Source organism: Cherax quadricarinatus, chromosome 95 (assembly GCF_038502225.1).
Source record: "Cherax quadricarinatus isolate ZL_2023a chromosome 95, ASM3850222v1, whole genome shotgun sequence".
NCBI classification, from domain to species: Eukaryota; Metazoa; Arthropoda; class Malacostraca; order Decapoda; family Parastacidae; genus Cherax; species Cherax quadricarinatus.
In genome coordinates this window covers 10,392,885-10,414,093 of record NC_091386.1, presented here as the reverse complement: position 1 = coordinate 10,414,093, position 21,209 = coordinate 10,392,885, and the positions used below count along the sequence as shown (strand labels likewise).

Sequence of the window (21,209 nt, the reverse complement as noted above, 5' to 3'; positions counted from 1 at the left end):
GTACCAAACTAGGTAGAAGGAGCAGCTAGGTGATGAGAATCTTTGTAACAAACTAGGTAGAAGGAGCAGCTAGGTGATGAGAATCTTTGTAACAAACTAGGTAGAAGGAGCAGCTAGGTGATGAGAATCTTTGTAACAAACTAGGTAGAAGGAGCAGCTAGGTGATGAGAATCTTTGTAACAAACTAGGTAGAAGGAGCAGCTAGGTGATGAGAATCTTTGTAACAAACTAGGTAGAAGGAGCAGCTAGGTGATGAGAATCTTTGTAACAAACTAGGTAGAAGGAGCAGCTAGGTGATGAGAATCTTTGTAACAAACTAGGTAGAAGGAGCAGCTAGGTGATGAGAATCTTTGTAACAAACTAGGTAGAAGGAGCAGCTAGGTGATGAGAATCTTTGTAACAAACTAGGTAGAAGGAGCAGCTAGGTGATGAGAATCTTTGTAACAAACTAGGTAGAAGGAGCAGCTAGGTGATGAGAATCTTTGTAACAAACTAGGTAGAAGGAGCAGCTAGGTGATGAGAATCTTTGTAACAAACTAGGTAGAAGGAGCAGCTAGGTGATGAGAATCTTTGTAACAAACTAGGTAGAAGGAGCAGCTAGGTGATGAGAATCTTTGTAACAAACTAGGTAGAAGGAGCAGCTAGGTGATGAGAATCTTTGTAACAAACTAGGTAGAAGGAGCAGGTGATGAGAATCTAACAAACTAGGTGAAGGAGCAGCTAGAGAATCTTTGTAACAAACTAGGTAGAAGGAGCAGCTAGGTGATGAGAATCTTTGTAACAAACTAGGTAGAAGGAGCAGCTAGGTGATGAGAATCTTTGTAACAAACTAGGTAGAAGGAGCAGCTAGGTGATGAGAATCTTTGTAACAAACTAGGTAGAAGGAGCAGCTAGGTGATGAGAATCTTTGTAACAAACTAGGTAGAAGGAGCAGCTAGGTGATGAGAATCTTTGTAACAAACTAGGTAGAAGGAGCAGCTAGGTGATGAGAATCTTTGTAACAAACTAGGTAGAAGGAGCAGCTAGGTGATGAGAATCTTTGTAACAAACTAGGTAGAAGGAGCAGCTAGGTGATGAGAATCTTTGTAACAAACTAGGTAGAAGGAGCAGCTAGGTGATGAGAATCTTTGTAACAAACTAGGTAGAAGGAGCAGCTAGGTGATGAGAATCTTTGTAACAAACTAGGTAGAAGGAGCAGCTAGGTGATGAGAATCTTTGTAACAAACTAGGTAGAAGGAGCAGCTAGGTGATGAGAATCTTTGTAACAAACTAGGTAGAAGGAGCAGCTAGGTGATGAGAATCTTTGTAACAAACTAGGTAGAAGGAGCAGCTAGGTGATGAGAATCTTTGTAACAAACTAGGTAGAAGGAGCAGCTAGGTGATGAGAATCTTTGTAACAAACTAGGTAGAAGGAGCAGCTAGGTGATGAGAATCTTTGTAACAAACTAGGTAGAAGGAGCAGCTAGGTGATGAGAATCTTTGTAACAAACTAGGTAGAAGGAGCAGCTAGGTGATGAGAATCTTTGTAACAAACTAGGTAGAAGGAGCAGCTAGGTGATGAGAATCTTTGTAACAAACTAGGTAGAAGGAGCAGCTAGGTGATGAGAATCTTTGTAACAAACTAGGTAGAAGGAGCAGCTAGGTGATGAGAATCGTTGTAACAAACTAGGTAGAAGGAGCAGATAGGTGATGAGAATCTTTGTAACAATCTAGGTAGAAGGAGCAGCTAGGTGATGAGAATCTTTGTAACAAAGTAGGTAGAAGGAACAGCTAGGTGACGAGAATCTTTGTAACAAACTAGGTAGAAGGAGCAGCTAGGTGATGAGAATCTTTGTAACAAACTAGGTAGAAGGAGCAGCTAGGTGATGAGAATCTTTGTAACAAACTAGGTAGAAGGAGCAGCTAGGTGATGAGAATCTTTGTAACAAACTAGGTAGAAGGAGCAGCTAGGTGATGAGAATCTTTGTAACAAACTAGGTAGAAGGAGCAGCTAGGTGATGAGAATCTTTGTAACAAACTAGGTAGAAGGAGCAGCTAGGTGATGAGAATCTTTGTAACAAACTAGGTAGAAGGAGCAGCTAGGTGATGAGAATCTTTGTAACAAACTAGGTAGAAGGAGCAGCTAGGTGATGAGAATCTTTGTAACAAACTAGGTAGAAGGAGCAGCTAGGTGATGAGAATCTTTGTAACAAACTAGGTAGAAGGAGCAGCTAGGTGATGAGAATCTTTGTAACAAACTAGGTAGAAGGAGCAGCTAGGTGATGAGAATCTTTGTAACAAACTAGGTAGAAGGAGCAGCTAGGTGATGAGAATCTTTGTAACAAACTAGGTAGAAGGAGCAGCTAGGTGATGAGAATCTTTGTAACAAACTAGGTAGAAGGAGCAGCTAGGTGATGAGAATCTTTGTAACAAACTAGGTAGAAGGAGCAGCTAGGTGATGAGAATCTTTGTAACAAACTAGGTAGAAGGAGCAGCTAGGTGATGAGAATCTTTGTAACAAACTAGGTAGAAGGAGCAGCTAGGTGATGAGAATCTTTGTAACAAACTAGGTAAAAGGAGCAGCTAGGTAGGTGAAGGTAGAAGGAGCAGCTAGGTGATTAGAGGTGATGAGAATCTTTGTAGGTAGAAGGAGCAGCTAGGTGATGAGAATCTTTGTAACAAAGTATGTAGAATGAACTACGAGTAGAGATGGAGCAGCTAGGTGATGAGAATCTTTGTAACAAACTAGGTAGAAGGAGCAGCTAGGTGATGAGAATCTTTGTAACAAACTAGGTAGAAGGAGCAGCTAGGTGATGAGAATCTTTGTAACAAACTAGGTAGAAGGAGCAGCTAGGTGATGAGAATCTTTGTAACAAACTAGGTAGAAGGAGCAGCTAGGTGATGAGAATCTTTGTAACAAACTAGGTAGAAGGAGCAGCTAGGTGATGAGAGAAGGAGCAGCTAGGTGATGAGAATCTTTGTAACAAACTAGGTAGAAGGAGCAGCTAGGTGATGAGAATCTTTGTAACAAACTAGGTAGAAGGAGCAGCTAGGTGATGAGAATCTTTGTAACAAACTAGGTAGAAGGAGCAGCTAGGTGATGAGAATCTTTGTAACAAACTAGGTAGAAGGAGCAGCTAGGTGATGAGAATCTTTGTAACAAACTAGGTAGAAGGAGCAGCTAGGTGATGAGAATCTTTGTAACAAACTAGGTAGAAGGAGCAGCTAGGTGATGAGAATCTTTGTAACAAACTAGGTAGAAGGAGCAGCTAGGTGATGAGAATCTTTGTAACAAACTAGGTAGAAGGAGCAGCTAGGTGATGAGAATCTTTGTAACAAACTAGGTAGAAGGAGCAGCTAGGTGATGAGAATCTTTGTAACAAACTAGGTAGAAGGAGCAGCTAGGTGATGAGAATCTTTGTAACAAACTAGGTAGAAGGAGCAGCTAGGTGATGAGAATCTTTGTAACAAACTAGGTAGAAGGAGCAGCTAGGTGATGAGAATCTTTGTAACAAACTAGGTAGAAGGAGCAGCTAGGTGATGAGAATCTTTGTAACAAACTAGGTAGAAGGAGCAGCTAGGTGATGAGAATCTTTGTAACAAACTAGGTAGAAGGAGCAGCTAGGTGATGAGAATCTTTGTAACAAACTAGGTAGAAGGAGCAGCTAGGTGATGAGAATCTTTGTAACAAACTAGGTAGAAGGAGCAGCTAGGTGATGAGAATCTTTGTAACAAACTAGGTAGAAGGAGCAGCTAGGTGATGAGAATCTTTGTAACAAACTAGGTAGAAGGAGCAGCTAGGTGATGAGAATCTTTGTAACAAACTAGGTAGAAGGAGCAGCTAGGTGATGAGAATCTTTGTAACAAACTAGGTAGAAGGAGCAGCTAGGTGATGAGAATCTTTAACAAACTAGTAGAAGGAACAAACTAACAAACTAGGTAGAAGGAGCAGCTAGGTGATGAGAATCTTTGTAACAAACAGCTATGTGAAGAGAATCTTTGTAACAAACTAGGTAGAAGGAGCAGCTAGGTGATGAGAATCTTTGTAACAAACTAGGTAGAAGGAGCAGCTAGGTGATGAGAATCTTTGTAACAAACTAGGTAGAAGGAGCAGCTAGGTGATGAGAATCTTTGTAACAAACTAGGTAGAAGGAGCAGCTAGGTGATGAGAATCTTTGTAACAAACTAGGTAGAAGGAGCAGCTAGGTGATGAGAATCTTTGTAACAAACTAGGTAGAAGGAGCAGCTAGGTGATGAGAATCTTTGTAACAAACTAGGTAGAAGGAGCAGCTAGGTGATGAGAATCTTTGTAACAAACTAGGTAGAAGGAGCAGCTAGGTGATGAGAATCTTTGTAACAAACTAGGTAGAAGGAGCAGCTAGGTGATGAGAATCTTTGTAACAAACTAGGTAGAAGGAGCAGCTAGGTGATGAGAATCTTTGTAACAAACTAGGTAGAAGGAGCAGCTAGGTGATGAGAATCTTTGTAACAAACTAGGTAGAAGGAGCAGCTAGGTGATGAGAATCTTTGTAACAAACTAGGTAGAAGGAGCAGCTAGGTGATGAGAATCTTTGTAACAAACTAGGTAGAAGGAGCAGCTAGGTGATGAGAATCTTTGTAACAAACTAGGTAGAAGGAGCAGCTAGGTGATGAGAATCTTTGTAACAAACTAGGTAGAAGGAGCAGCTAGGTGATGAGAATCTTTGTAACAAACTAGGTAGAAGGAGCAGCTAGGTGATGAGAATCTTTGTAACAAACTAGGTAGAAGGAGCAGCTAGGTGATGAGAATCTTTGTAACAAACTAGGTAGAAGGAGCAGCTAGGTGATGAGAATCTTTGTAACAAACTAGGTAGAAGGAGCAGCTAGGTGATGAGAATCTTTGTAACAAACTAGGTAGAAGGAGCAGCTAGGTGATGAGAATCTTTGTAACAAACTAGGTAGAAGGAGCAGCTAGGTGATGAGAATCTTTGTAACAAACTAGGTAGAAGGAGCAGCTAGGTGATGAGAATCTTTGTAACAAACTAGGTAGAAGGAGCAGCTAGGTGATGAGAATCTTTGTAACAAACTAGGTAGAAGGAGCAGCTAGGTGATGAGAATCTTTGTAACAAACTAGGTAGAAGGAGCAGCTAGGTGATGAGAATCTTTGTAACAAACTAGGTAGAAGGAGCAGCTAGGTGATGAGAATCTTTGTAACAAACTAGGTAGAAGGAGCAGCTAGGTGATGAGAATCTTTGTAACAAACTAGGTAGAAGGAGCAGCTAGGTGATGAGAATCTTTGTAACAAACTAGGTAGAAGGAGCAGCTAGGTGATGAGAATCTTTGTAACAAACTAGGTAGAAGGAGCAGCTAGGTGATGAGAATCTTTGTAACAAACTAGGTAGAAGGAGCAGCTAGGTGATGAGAATCTTTGTAACAAACTAGGTAGAAGGAGCAGCTAGGTGATGAGAATCTTTGTAACAAACTAGGTAGAAGGAGCAGCTAGGTGATCTTTGTAACAAACTAGGTAGAAGGAGCAGCTAGGTGATGAGAATCTTTGTAACAAACTAGGTAGAAGGAGCAGCTAGGTGATGAGAATCTTTGTAACAAACTAGGTAGAAGGAGCAGCTAGGTGATGAGAATCTTTGTATCAAACTAGGTAGAAGGAGCAGCTAGGTGATGAGAATATTTGTAACAAACTAGGTAGAGGGAGCAGCTAGGTGATGAAAATCTTTGTAACAAACTAGGTAGAAGGAGCAGCTAGGTGATGAGAATCTTTGTAACAAACTAGGTAGAAGGAGCAGCTAGGTGATGAGAATCTTTGTAACAAACTAGGTAGAAGGAGCAGCTAGGTGATGAGAATCTTTGTAACAAACTAGGTAGAAGGAGCAGCTAGGTGATGAGAATCTTTGTAACAAACTAGGTAGAAGGAGCAGCTAGGGGATGAGAATCTTTGTAACAAACTAGGTAGAAGGAGCAGCTAGGTGATGAGAATCTTTGTAACAAACTAGGTAGAAGGAGCAGCTATGTGATGAGATTCTTTGTAACAAACTAGGTAGAAGGAGCAGCTAGGTGATGAGAATCTTTGTAACAAACTAGGTAGATGGAGCAGATAGGTGATGAGAATCTTTGTAACAAACTAGGTAGAAGGAGCAGCTAGGTGATGAGAATCTTTGTAACAAACTAGGTAGAAGGAGCAGCTAGGTGATGAGAATCTTTGTAACAAACTAGTTAGAAGGAGCAGCTAGGTGATGAGAATCTTTGTAACAAACTAGGTAGAAGGAGCAGCTAGGTGATGAGAATCTTTGTAACAAACTAGGTAGAAGGAGCAGCTAGGTGATGAGAATCTTTGTAACAAACTAGGTAGAGGGAGCAGCTAGGTGATGAGAATCTTTGTAACAAACTAGGTAGAAGGAGCAGCTAGGTGATGAGAATCTTTGTAACAAACTAGGTAGAAGGAGCAGCTAGGTGATGAGTCTTTGTAACAAACTAGGTAGAAGGAGCAGCTAGGTGATGAGAATCTTTGTAACAAACTAGGTAGAAGGAGCAGCTAGGTGATGAGAATCTTTGTAACAAACTAGGTAGAAGGAGCAGCTAGGTGAAGAGAATCTTTGTAACAATCTAGGTAGAAGGAGCAGCTAGGTGATGAGAATCTTTGTAACAATCTAGGTAGAAGGAGCAGCTAGGTGATGAGAATCTTTGTAACAAACTAGGTAGAAGGAGCAGCTAGGTGATGAGAATCTTTGTAACAATCTAGGTAGAAGGAGCAGCTAGGTGATGAGAATCTTTGTAACAAAGTAGGTAGAATGAACAGCTTGGTGACGAGAATCTTTGTAACAAACTAGGTAGAAGGAGCAGCTAGGTGATGAGAATCTTTGTAACAAACTAGGTAGAAGGAGCAGCTAGGTGATGAGAATCTTTGTAACAAACTAGGTAGAAGGAGCAGCTAGGTGATGAGAATCTTTGTAACAAACTAGGTAGAAGGAGCAGCTAGGTGATGAGAATCTTTGTAACAAACTAGGTAGAAGGAGCAGCTAGGTGATGAGAATCTTTGTAACAAACTAGGTAGAAGGAGCAGCTAGGTGATGAGAATCTTTGTAACAAACTAGGTAGAAGGAGCAGCTAGGTGATGAGAATCTTTGTGGATCAGAGCCTGATCAACCAGGCTGTTATTGCTGGCTGCACGCAATCCAACGTACGAGCCACAGTCCGGCTGGTCAGGTATCGACTTCAGGTGCTTGTCCAGTGCCAGCTTGAAGACAGCCAGGGGTCTATTGATAATCCCCCTTATATGTACTGGGAGGCATTTGAACAGTCTCGGGCCCCTGACACTTATTGTATGGTCTCTTAACGTGCTAGTGACACCCCTGCTTTTCATTGGGGGGATGTTGCATCGTCTGCCAAGTCTTTTGCTTTCGTAGTGAGTGATTTTCGTGTGCAAGTTCGGTACTAGTCCCTCTAGGATTTTCCAGGTGTATATAATCATGTGTCTCTCGCGCCTGCGTTCCAGGGAATACAGGAACTTCAAGTGTGCATAATATTTTATTCTTTGTGTGTCATTTCATTTTTTTTTTTATAGAATTGCTTTCCCAGTCTATTTTAATTTTGCACAAGATTTATTGATCCCATTTTAACATTTTTGATTGATTTATTATTTATTGTTGAATTTCTGTTCTGAATTGAGAGTAAAGACAACTCACTGTGCCATTAATTTAAAAAAAAGTAAATTTGCTAAAATTTGATCTGAGTAAAGTATAATTTCTCTTGATTTTCAAAGTGTTGCTTATCCAGTTGAGTATTTTTCTTTTTATGTGAATTGTCGTTGCTTTATAGTGTGACTTGTTATTTTTCTTTACTTATGCAGAATAGTTAAGCATTTTCTCCCATTTCAGCTTCTTTGTGCCTTATATTCTCTTTATTATTCTTGCTTTATGTCTTTGAGTAAGTTTTCTGAGAAGATGTCTCAGTCACTTTTGAATGCTCACTTAGTGTATCATGCTAGTCTAAGTAAACATGAATCTGTCCACAGTCCCAATATCCCGTTACTGACTGAAAGACAATACCTAGCTCTTAGACAATGTTTGTTCTCGCAGCTTGTATCTGAGATTTGTTAAAGTGCTGCAGAATGTTAAGTCCAGATTGAGTTCCTATAGATCTGTGAATTACTTATTAACGTAGTCGAGCGGTCAGGCACTAGTAATACTGTCACTCCTGTCTGGACTCCAGCCACAATATCGTGCACGCAGGATAGTGTACAGTTACCTTGGGTTTCAGAGTAACCTCAGACAACCTTGGGTGCTAAAACTACTATCCCTGCGATGGCGACTTGTTCAAGTAGTAGTTCCTTCCCAGGGGACGCTTTGAAAAGAACGTTACTTGCAACGAGTTATGCCATCTCTTGCTGATGCCACAAGCCATTGCAGAAAGACGTTTCTGTGGCTAGTGTGCTCACTTGAGTGTTGTTGTTGTTCCGTGTTCCATATGGTGATACTGTCCTCGTTGACAGTAATCCGTGCATTGTAAAAAGTTGTTTATCGAGTAATCTTCATGTGTTGTTAACGTTTATAAGAGCAGTCTCTTTATAGCTGATACCTCGTGTCACTCTGTGCGACTCAAAATGAATTCCAGTATTGTTGACCGTGTTCATTTTTTCCCCCTGTGCGTGCAGTGAGAGATAGTAGACCCGTTCTCCCTTGCTCATATTTTGTGTTATAGCATTACTTTTCTCAACCAGAGAGAGTCATCCACTCCACCGAGTTTGTTCATTCCTCTAGTAAGAAAGAACAGATCCCATGTGGTCTGGTGTGATTCGATTCCTGCTCCAGGAAGATTTTATTCTGACTGTGAAGCCACCAGCACCCATCAGTGACTTTGTAATGAACGAACCAATAAGAAAGTACTTGATGTCTTGAGAGCCACTATCAATCCCAATAGTGAAACTTGGGATAAAGTTATACAAGATGTTCAATGTGCTATAAATTCTGCTTACAATGTTTCCATAGGTGACACTTCACATTATGCATTTTACGGTGTAGACAAGCGTTTATCTTATGAATTGTTATATTCCACACCGATACCCAATTATAACCCTGATGATTTTATAGCAACTCATACCAGCTTAGCTCAAAGTGTTTTTAAGAGAATCCGTGAGACACTTCGTAAGTCAACAGCAGAATTCACAAGAGTAACTAATAGCCATGCTAAGCCGACCAAAGTTAAAGTGGGTTCGAGAGTAATGCTAACTTCAAGAAAACAATGCCTAAGCTCGATCAAAAGTTTGTTGGTCCTTATCGAGTAGTTGAACTTATAAATGGCAATAAGTATAAGGTTAGAGAAATTAGTACCGGTCAGTATAAAGAATCGCATTTAGATCATATGAAATTAGTATCCGATGTCGAGGATGATATTTCTGCCCAGACTAATGTAAAAGACACTGACAATCCTCCTGACTCTGTACCCTCTACCTCTAATACTAAGTCAAACGATCAACCTGATTGTCATTATTCTTTGCATACATGACAAGTAATGAGAAACCTCCAAGTATCTTCTGTAGATACTTGTTAAGATCTCCCTTAGTCAAGGCATGTGTTAGCCATTTCAAATGAATTCGATCCTTCCAAAGACAATAACCATTCTGCATATGTAAATCTTACCCTTGCAGAGGTGGGTTTAAATATACATAGTCTGTATAATTAGAGGTTCAAGATAAATGAAGTTGTCCACTGTGTGTTTGCTATTAGCTGATCAGTTTTTAGAAAAAAAAAGTTTGTGTTCACGTTCCCTATGAATTCTGAGATTTAGCAGTAATGATCTGTGCGTGCCAGATCTGCCTTTGCTGTTAATTACTTTCACCTTTGTAAATATATATATTCTTCCTCAGAATCCGTAGAGTGCATGAATACAGATAGATCGATCAATTCCATTCTTTATTATACTATGATTTGTACTTATAATTAGTAATGCATTACGTTAACACCCATTACATTAACAACCATTACAATACCATCCATTAGTTGTAAGTTACATATGTCTTTGCAATTGTATAGAATCAGCTCAGAGCTACCTCACTGTTCAGTCTATAGTATAGTATTGTATGTCGAGACGACATACATAACATGACTGTACTGTCAGTATATTAGCTGAATTCCTCTATACTTATACTTGTGTACTTTATTGTAGATCTTATCATCCTTGTATATATTTAGACTTCCTTTCAGTAGGCTCATTGAATAGCTTGTGTGACGTCACGTGATGCAGGATGTGAGCGCTGCGCTCCCGGCCTCCTTCTCAGTTCTCCATGCTTAGGTCTACAGGCAACACAGGCAGGCTGGGCCTTTCCTTCTCACACTCTGCTAATATAAGTGTTGCTATCCAACGACTGTGTTTAACTCCAACCATCACATCACGAATCCTCCCAACAAATGAGTTCCAAGTAATTGAGGCATTTTATCTCCATTATGCACACCGTGAAGGTTCTCTGTACATTTTCTGTTAGCAATTTCACCTGCCTTGAAAGGAGCTGTTAGTGTGCAGCAATATTCAAGCCTAGATAGAATAAGCGACCTGAAGAGTGTCATCAAGGGCTTGGCATCCCTAGTTTTGAAGGTTCTCATTATCCATTCAATCATTTTTCTAGCAGATGCAATTGATACAATGTTATGGTCCTTGAAGGTGAGATCCTCCGACATGATCACTCCCAGGTCTTTGATGTTGGTTTTTCGCTCTATTTTGTGGCTGGAATTTGTTTTACATAAGAACATAAGAAAGGAGGAACACTGCAGGAGGCCTGCTGGCCCATACTAGGCAGGTCCTTTACAATTCATCCCACTAACAAAACATTTGCCCAATTTTCAATGCCACCCAAGAAATAAGCTCTGATGTGAAAGTCCCACTCAAATCCAACCCCTCCCACTCATGTACTTATCCAACCTAGATTTGAAACTACCCAAAGTCCCAGCCTCAATAATCCAACTAGGTAGACTGTTCCACTCATCAACTACCCTATTTCCAAACCAATACTTTCCTATGTCCTTTCTAAATCTAAACTTATCTAATTTAAATCCATTACTGCGGGTTCTCTCTTGGAGAGACATCCTCAAGACCTTATTAATATCCCCTTTATTAATACCTATCTTCCACTTATACACTTCGATCAGGTCTCCCCTCATTCTTCGTCTAACAAGTGAATGTAACTTAAGAGTCTTCAATCTTTCTTCATAAGGAAGATTTCTAATGCTATGTTTTAATGGAGTTTTATGGAGTTTTAATTTCCTCATGTTTACCATATCGGAGTAATTGACATTTCTCATCATTGAACTTCATATTGTTTTCTGCAGCCCATTGAAAGATTTGGTTGTTGTCCACCTGGAGCCTTGAAGTGTCTATAATGGAAGACACTGTCATGCAGATTCAGGTGTCATCTGCAAAAGAAGACACGGTGCTGTGGGTGACATCTTTGTCTATGTCAGAAACGAGGATGAGAAACAAGATGGGAGCGAGTACTGTGCCTTACGGAACAGAGCTTTCCACAGTAGCCGCCTCAGACGTTCTCTGCTGACCATTACTCTTTGTGTTCTGTTTGTGAGGAAATTATAGATAAAGTTTTACAGAAACCAGATAGCTGGGGTAGATAACATAAGAACATAAGAAATAAGGAACACTGCAACAGGCCTACTGACCCATGCAGAGCAGGTCCATGTCCCCCCCTGGATTAGTCCACTGACCCACCCCACAGATTAGTCCAATGACCCACCCAGTCTAGTCACCCCCACTCAAGGAAGGAGCACGGCACCAGACCCAGCAGCACAAGCTAGTCAGGTCCAACTCACACCCACCCACACCCACTCATGTATTTATCTAACCTATTTTTAAAACTACACAACGTTTTAGCCTGAATAACTGTACTCGGGAGTTTGTTCCACTCATCCACAACTCTATTATCAAACCAGTGCTTTCCTATATCCTTCCTGAATCTGAATTTTTCCAACTTGAAACCATTGCTGCGAGTCCTGTCTTGGCTGGAAATTTTCAGCACACTGTTTACATCCCCTTTACTTATTCCTGTTTTCCATTTATACACCTCAATCATATCCCCCCTAATTCTACGCCTTTCGAGAGAGTGCAGATTCAGGGCCTCAGTCTATCCTCATAGGGAAGATTTCTGATACATGGGATCATCCTCGTCATCCTCCTCTGTACGTTTTCCAGAGCATTTATATCCACTCTGTAACACGGTGACCACAACTGAGCAGCATAGTCTAAATGAGGCCTAACCAAGGATATATAGAGTTGAAGAACAACCTGAGGACTTCTATTATTTATACTTCTAGATATGAAGAAAAGAATAAATAACAAAAAGGCACAATACAGTGACTGGAACAATACACAAATAACCCGCACATAAAAGAGAGAAGCTTACGACGACGTTTCGGTCCGACTTGGACCATTGACATTGAGACATTGAGACCATTGGACATTGAGTGTGACTTTGTCAATGGTCCAAGTCGGACCGAAACGTCGTCGTAAGCTTCTCTCTTTTATGTGCGGGTTATTTGTGTATGAAGAAAAGAATTCTGTTAGCTTTATTGTGAACGCTAATGCACTGTTGTCTTGGTTTTAGATTACTGTTAACCAGAACTCCTAAATAATTTTTGCAATCAGTAGTTTTAAGATCTACATTATTTAGTTTATATGTGACAAGGTTATTTAACTGTCCAACATTTAGAACTTTGCATTTGCCAATATTAAACTTCATCTGCCACTTCTCCGATCATTGCATCAGTCTATTCAAATCATCCTGGAGTGCTCTAGTGTCCTCATTAGAATGAATTGGACGGCCTATTTTGGTGTCATCAGCAAATTTGCTTATGTCGCTATTTATTCCCTCATCTATGTCGTTTATGTAAATTGTGAACAACAACGGGCCCAACACTGACCCCTGAGGAACACCATTTGTGACGTGTCCCCATTCTGATTTCTCCCCATTTATGCAAACTCTCTGCTGTCTATTTGTCAGCCATGCCTCTAACCAGGAAAAAATTTCTCCTCCTATTCCGTGTGCCTTAAGTTTCCTCAATAGCCTCTGGTGTGGAACTCTATCGAAAGCCTTTCTGAAGTCCATATACACAATATCATATTCATTACCATGATCTACCTCCTCAGACACCTTAGTGAAAAAAGTTGGTAAATTCGTAAGACAGGAACACCCCTTTGTAAAACCATGTTGAGATTCATTAATCAATCTGTGCCTGTTAAGATGGCTACGAATTGCTCCGCCAATTATTGATTCCATAAATTTTCCCACTATGGAGGTAAGGCTTATTGGTCTATAGTTCGAAACCAAGTACCTGTCACCTGCCTTGTAAATAGGTATTACATTTGCCATTTTCCTCTTGTCAGGCACTATGCCAGTTTGTAGTGATATGTTAAAAAGATTAGCCAAATGTATGCTAAGTTCCTGTTTATTTTCCTTTAACACCCTTGCAAACAGTTCATCAGGACTTGGGGATTTGTTAGGTTTTAGTTTCTCTATTTGTCTGAGGACCATGTCACTAGTTACTGCAATCGTACATAGTTTATTATCCTGTTCTACATAATCAATTATTTCAGAAATATCGCTAGTATTTTCCTGTGTGAAAGCTGAGAGGAAGTAGGTATTTAGAATTTCACAAATATCCTTATTACTGTCAGTGATCTGACCAGAGTTACTCTTAAGTTGGCCAATCTTGTCCATACTCTTACTTCTGTATACCTGAAAGAACCCTTTTGGGTTAGTCTTTGAGTCCCTTGCGACCTTAGCCTCATAATCCCTTTTTGCTTTTCTTATTTCTTTCTTTATTTCTCTCTTTAATTAATTATATTGATTTCTTAACTGCCCATTCCATCTTTTAATACGCATATTTATGCCTCTCTTTTGACCAATGAGATGTTTTAATCTATTGTTCATCCATTTGGGATCATTTTTGTTAGATCTAATTTCCCTACTCAGAACAAGAGTCGTCTGGGCAGCTAGAACTATGCTCTGAAAAACGTCACATTGGCAACCAAGATCACCTACCTGACCCATAGTCAGGACATCCCAATTTAACCCACCCAGGTAATTTTTCAGTCCCATGAAGTCGACCAAGCGAAAATCTGGGACAGAGATTTGATTGCAGTTATCTGAGTAATTCCATGATATATTGAAACTAAGCAATTTGTGATCACTTTCCCCAAGCTCATCATTAACCTCAAGATTATTAATTAGTGAATCTTTGTTAGCAAGAACCAAGTCAAGCAGATTGTTTCCTCTAGTTGGTTCTGTCACAACCTGTTCTAAAAAACAATCCTGAACCGCTTCAAGAAAGTCACTAGACTCAAGATTTCCTGCAATATTGTTCCAATCAATTTGTCTAAAGTTAAAATCTCCCATTACCACAACATTTTCATATCTAGATGGCTTATGAATTTCGTCCCATAACAGCTTACTGCCCTCCCTATCAAGGTTTGGGGGCCTATAAATTACACCCAAAATTAATTTGTCACATCCCTCGAGAAAGTGTAGCCAAACAGATTCTGTGTTCGATGTTTCTAATCTTATATAATGTCTAAGACAACAATTTAAATTTTCTCTGACCTACATCGCCACTCCACAACCCTTCCTGTTGACCCTATCAGTGTGGAATAGTTTATAGCCCTGTATGTTGCATTCAGAAGGCATTTCTCTATCATTCAGGTTCAGCCAGGTCTCTGTTATACCAATAATATCTACATTACCTAAACTTGCAAGTAATCTTAGCTCATCTATCTTATTTCTTAGACTCCTACTGTTTGTATAGTAAACCTTAAGGGAGCTAGTCAGTCATTGCCCTCTACTATCTCTCTTTGTTTGTTGATCAATTGATTTGCCATTACTATCAACTTTATTTTGAATATTGTCTTTTATACATATCCCAGAGGTATCCCGGTAATAACTTCTGTTTTTAACCCTAATGCTGCAGCCTGATTGTTTCCCACAAACACCATACCTCTATAATCTATCATTTTAAATTCCTAGAGAATAGGTCCCAGTTATCAATGATTGGGATTGCAAGTTCCTTGCAGTACCTGTCTAGCCAGCATTTTATACCAATTTCCCTAGACATCCATTCATTGCCCACTCCCTTTCTAGGCAAGATGCTACATATGACTGGGATTCCTCCCTTAGACCTAACTACTTCTATGGCTGACCTGTATTTATCCAGCAGCTCCTCTCTCCTGCCCTTCCCATTGTCATTACCCCCAGCACAAAGACAGATAATGGGCTTGTTCCCATTACCTGCCATAATATTATCCAACCTGCTGACTATGTCACCAACACCAGCTCCAGGAAGACACACTCTCTGTCTGACCTTTCTGTCTCTGTTACAAAATGCACGGTCCATATATCTTACCTGAGAATCGCCTACTATTAAAATATTCTTACCATGATTAGCAGGGAAATCAGTGGTACCTTCAACCTCACTAACCACTGAAGTACACTTGTCTTGGAAAACAGAGAATCGATTTCCTACCTTCACATCTTCTCTATTAACTCTCCTCATCTTCCTTCTTCCTGAACTGTGAACCACTTGCCACTTAAAGCGGCTGCCACTATCACTGCTGGTGACCATTCCTTCCTTACCAGCTAAATCCTTCTCACACTCACTTCCAAACTCATCTATGGGAAGCTTCAGCCTCCTATTTTCCCCCTGAAGAAGTAGAATCTCCTTCTTCAAGACTTGAACCTGAGATTCTAAAACACTACAACAAGCCATGGTGTTTGGTAACACCCCGCGCTAACTCTCAAGAGCTTAGGCAGGTATGACCACTGACCTCAGCGTAATGGACCACTGACCTCAGCATACTGACCACTGACCTCAGCGTACTGGGGTAATTAAGTTATAATAGGGTAATCCCTTTTTGCAGAAACCAAGAAGCTGTTACACAGAAACCAATTAGCCGGGGTAGGTAAGTAATACAGAAGCCAGACAGTTGGGGTAGGTAAGTTATACAGAAACCAGGCGGCTGAGGTAGGTAAGTAATACAGAAGCCAGACAGTTGGGGTAGGTAAGTTATACAGAAACCAGGCGGCTGAGGTAGGTAAGTTATACAGAAACCAGATAGTTGAGGTAGGAAAGTTATCAAGAAACCAGGTAGTTGAGGTAGGTAAGTTATACAGAAACTAGATAGTTGGGGTTGGTAAGTTATACAGAAACCAGATAGTTGAGGTAGGTAAGTTATGCAGAAACTAGATACTTGGGGTTGGTAAGTTATACAGAAACCAGATAGCTGGGGTAATTAAGTTATACAGAAACCAAGTATCTGGGGAAGGTAAGCTATACAGAAACCAGGTAGCTGGGGTAGGTAAGTTATACAGAAACCAGATAGCTGTGGTAATTAAGTTATACAGAAACCAAGTATCCGGGGAAGATAAGTTATACAGAAACCAGATATCTCGGGGTAGGTCAGTTATACATAAACCAGATAGTAGGGGTAGGTAAGTTATACATAAACCAGATAGCTGGGGTAGGTAAGTTATACAGAAACCAGTTGGCTGGGGTAGATAAGTTATACAGAAACCAAACCGTTGGGGTAGGTAAGTTTTTCAGAAACCAGATAGCTGGGAGTGGTGATAAAGGAACTAGATATTTGGGGTTAGTAAGTAATAAAAAAGCCGGATAGCTTAGGTGAATAAGTGATAAAGATATCAGTTATGTGGGGGGACAGGTGATAGCAAAAACATTATTCGGGCGGGTAAGAAGAAAAGAAACCACTTAGTTATGATTTGTAAGTAATAAAAACCAGTTACTTGGAGTCGGAAAGTGCCGAAAACAACAAGTTTTCTGGTGTAGACAGGAAGTGATGAATCCTGTTAACTAGGATGGCGATGTAATGAGGAAAACAGTTTATTTTGTTTTATTAACACATCGGTCGAGTCCCACCAAGGCAGGGTGGCCCGATAAAGAAAAATTTTCACCATCATTCATTCCATCACTGTCTTGCCAGAAGGGTGCTTTACACTACACTTATAAAACTTCGACATTAACACCCCTCCTTCAGAGTGTAGACACTGCACTTCCCATCTCCAGGACTCAAGTCCATCCTGCCGGTTTCCCTGAATCCCTTCATAAATGTTATTTTGCTCACACTCCAACAGCACGTCAAGTATTAAACACTATTTGTCTCCATTCACTCTTATCAAACACGCTCACGCTGGAAGTACAAGCCCCTCGCACACAAACCCTCTTTTACCCCCTCCCTCCAACCCATCCTAAGCCGACCCCTACCCCGCCTCCCCTACACTACAGATTTATACACTCTCGAAGTCATTCTGTTTTGTTCCATTCTCTCTACATGCCCAAACCACATCAACAACCCCTCCTCAGCCCTCTGGATAATAGTTTAGGTAATCCCAAACCTTCTCCTAATTTCCAAACAACGAATTCTCTGCATTATATTCACACCACACATTGCCCTTAGACACGTAACTACACTGCCTCCAGCCTTCTCCTCGCTGCAACATTCATCACCCATGCTTCACACCCATACAAATGTATTGGCACAACTATACACTCATACATTCCCCTCTTTGCTTCCACGGAATCCTAAGTGCACCACTCACCCTTTTCACCTCATCCTTCATAGACCCATCTGCTGACACGTCCACTCCTAAATATCTGAACACATTCACCTCCTCCATACTCTCTCCCTCCAATCTGATGTCCAATCTTTCGTCAACTAATCTTTTTGTTATCCTCATAACCTTACTCTTTTCTATATTCACTTTTAATTTTCTTTTTATACAAACCCTACCAAATTCATCCACCAACCTCTGCAACTTCTCTTCAGAATCTCCAGAAAATACAGTGTCATCAGCAAAGAGCAACTGTGATAACTCCCGCTGTGTTTGATTCTTTATCTTTTAACTCCACACCTCTTGCCAAGACCCTCGCATTCAACCCTTACAACACCATCTATAAATATACTGAGCAACCATGTTGACGTCACACATTCTTGTCTAAGGCCTACTTTTACTGAGAAATTAACTCCCCCTCTCCTACATACTCTAACTTGAGCCTCACTATCCTCGTAAAACTCTTCACTGCTTTCAGTAGCCTACCTCCTATACCATACACCTGCAACATTTGCCGCATTGCCCCCTTATCCACCCTGTCATACGCCTTTTCCAAATCCAAGAATGCCTCAAAAAGTCTTTACCCTTATCTAAATACTGTTCACCTGCATGTTTCACTGTAAACACTTGGTCTACATACCCCCTACCTTTCCTGAAGCCTCCTTGTTCATCTGCTATCCTTACTCTCCGTCTTACTCTAACTCTACCATACGCTCTACCAGGTATACTCAACCACCTGGGGCCAGAAGATGATAAAAACAGTTAACTGAGGCAATTATGTGATACAATGTCTGTCAGCTGATAAAAGTAAGACTTAATACAAATGAGAAGACGATATAACTAAGAAACAGTAAACTGAAGGGAATGAGTGACATGGAAACAGGAGTGGCATGGAATGAGTGACATGGAAACAGGAGTGACATGGAATGAGTGACATGGAAACAGGAGTGGCATGGAATGAGTGGCATGGAAACAGGAGTGACATGGAATGAGTGACATGGAAACAGGAGTGACATGGAATGAGTGACATGGAAACAGGAGTGACATGGAATGAGTGACATGGAAACAGTTAGAAAGGGATAATTTTATGAAAAAAGTTTTAGCCAGGTCAAAAATGTGATGAAGAAGTCGGTTAACAGGTCAAGAATTGTGGTGAAGAAACTAGAGACCAAGGTCAAAAATGTGGCTAAGAAACCAGATAGCAGAGTAAAAAATCTGGTAATGAAACCAGACAGCCAGATCAAAAGTGTAATGGAGAAACTAGATAGTGAGGCCAAAAATAAAATTAAGAAACCAGACATCCAAGTCAAGAATATAATGAAGAAACTAAATATCAGGTCAAAAAAATAATGAAGAAACCAGACAGCCAGGTTAAAAATGTGATTAAGAATTCATTTAGCTTGTCGACTGTAAGATGATTAAACTAGTTAACTAGGTAAGAAACTTTAAGAAATGTGATAACTTAAGGTGTTAACAGAGAAGAAAAAGTAATGAGCACATGACTGAGCCAGTTACTGGCAAGTTATAAGTCAAGGCAGGTCAGTAGTGAGGAAGCAAGTTGTACAAGAACGGTATACAATACCGACAAGATGAAATTGAGACACATGTGCAACATCTGGGAATCTTTATTGTAGACGTTTCGATATCCAGTGGCTTTATCAATACAAATTCCAGGACATAACTTGAAGACAGGAGAACTATGTACATAAGATGAGGTAATCAGTCCCTCAACCTAGCAGTAGGTGCGAAGAGCACCGTAGTCGTGAAGATTCGCACCTACTGCTAGGTTGAGGGACTGATTACCTCATCTTCTGTACATAGTTCTCCTGTCTTCAATTTATGTCCTGGAATTTGTATTGATAAAGCCACTGGATGGCGAAACGTCTACAATAAAGATACCCAGATGTTGCACATGTGTCTCAATTTCAGGAAGCAAGTTATAAGTCAAGGCAGGTCAGTGGTAAGGAAGCAAGTTATAAGTCAAGGCAGGTCAGTGGTGAGGAAGCAAGTTATAAGTCAAGGCAGGTCAGTAGTGAGGAACCAAGCTAACCTAAGCAAAACCACTTAAGATGGTGACTGAAATATTCGCTTTTCTGTTGATGACCTAAATGTTCACTTGTGATTACCTAAACACTCACTCTTGTGATGACCTAAACACCTCACTCTTGTGATGACCTAAACACTCACTCTTGTGATGACCTAAACACTCACCCTTGTGATGACCTAAACACTCACCCTTGTGATGACCTAAACACTCACCCTTGTGATGGCAACCTGGACAGGAATAGTGACGTCTGGGGTGAGCCAGGCCAGAGTCAGCAGGTTGACGCCATGGATGGTGGTGGTGAGCGGCGCTCCAGCTGCCACCAGTAGGTTGATGATCTTGAGACGGTTGCTGGTAATGGCCAGGGAGAGTGGGTAGACGGACCACTGTCCCACTGGCTCCATGGGTGCCCCTGACCTGAGTAAGCGGGTCGCCTCACTGACATCATCACTCTTGCTGATGACATTAAGCAGCTTCTCGTACAGTTCTATTTCTTTCTCATAACTCTGCAAAATTAAATAATGATGTGCTGCTGTACCATAACTTCTGTGCTTGAGATTCTAAATTTTTTTGTTTAATTACTGAAGATACTAAACTGTATGTTGACTTGAAAACTGAAAGTTAAAATGTTCATCCAGTTCACTGGTTCAGATAACTAGCTGTTTCCAATAGTATCATAATAACTGTCTAATAGAACAGCACGAGGAAGATGGTCGAGTTATAAGTTGGTGAAGAAAAAGACAGGTCGAGGAGAGAACATGTGAAGGAGAATATAAGTCCAACACAAAGTAAGTCAATGAGAAAGTTATTTGAGGAAAAATAGAGCAAAGAGAAATTAAGTAGAGGAAAGAAGTCAGAGAAAGTAAAGTCAATGGCAAGAAAAGTAGAGTAGAAAAGAAGGCATAAAGATTATATATGGTTGAATAAATAGGTCATTTATAAAGTAAGAAGATCAAATTGAAAGTAGGTAAAAGATATATTATCTTGCCTTGTACATGATAAGGAAAGTAGATAAAAAGGTAGATAATGGAGAAAGTAGGTTGAAGAGAAAGTAAATTAAGGAGGAGAAATTTCATTAATTTAATTGTGCGTAAAAGAGAAAGATGATGGAGGAATTAAATAGGATAATTTAGGTGGTAAAGAAAGTAGATCAGAGGAAAAGAAGTAACAGGAAAAGTTAGTGAATATGCATATAATTAACACCTGCTGCAACTTAAGTTAATTTACTGTTATTTATTAAAAAATAATTAAATTGTTTTATACAGTAGAGGAACCAGAGGAACGTGTTCTGACAGACTGTTGCTGGTGACCTCGTGTCATTACCCAATTTTCATTAATCAACACATCATTTTAAGGCGCTTGTTGACATTACTTGGAAGAGAGATAATTTATGTGAGAGTTTCATGGTCAGTTGGAGCATAAATTTAGTTAACTTTAATATCTCACAATTAAGAGTGTTATCTATAATTCTCTTATTTTCTACAGAATTTAAAGATTTTGAAAAAGTTATCATCCGCTAGAAAAAAGTTGTATAAATTCCGCAGTACTAACGACCAGCAGTGTAGTAGAAATACAAAA

At 40.2% G+C, this 21,209-nt stretch overlaps 1 protein-coding gene across 1 annotated transcript in view; it reads right to left on the bottom strand.

Moving 5' to 3' along the window:
* Positions 1-20,196, bottom strand: part of LOC128703855 (ankyrin-3-like) — a 63,915-nt gene extending 43,719 nt beyond the window's left edge. The window contains exon 1 of the mRNA XM_053798693.2: positions 19,847-20,196. Coding sequence (XP_053654668.2) covers positions 19,847-20,035 — 189 coding nt within the window. The 5' untranslated portion in view covers positions 20,036-20,196. The remainder of the gene's footprint in view (positions 1-19,846) is intronic.
* Between the last annotated feature and the right edge of the window lie 1,013 nt (positions 20,197-21,209).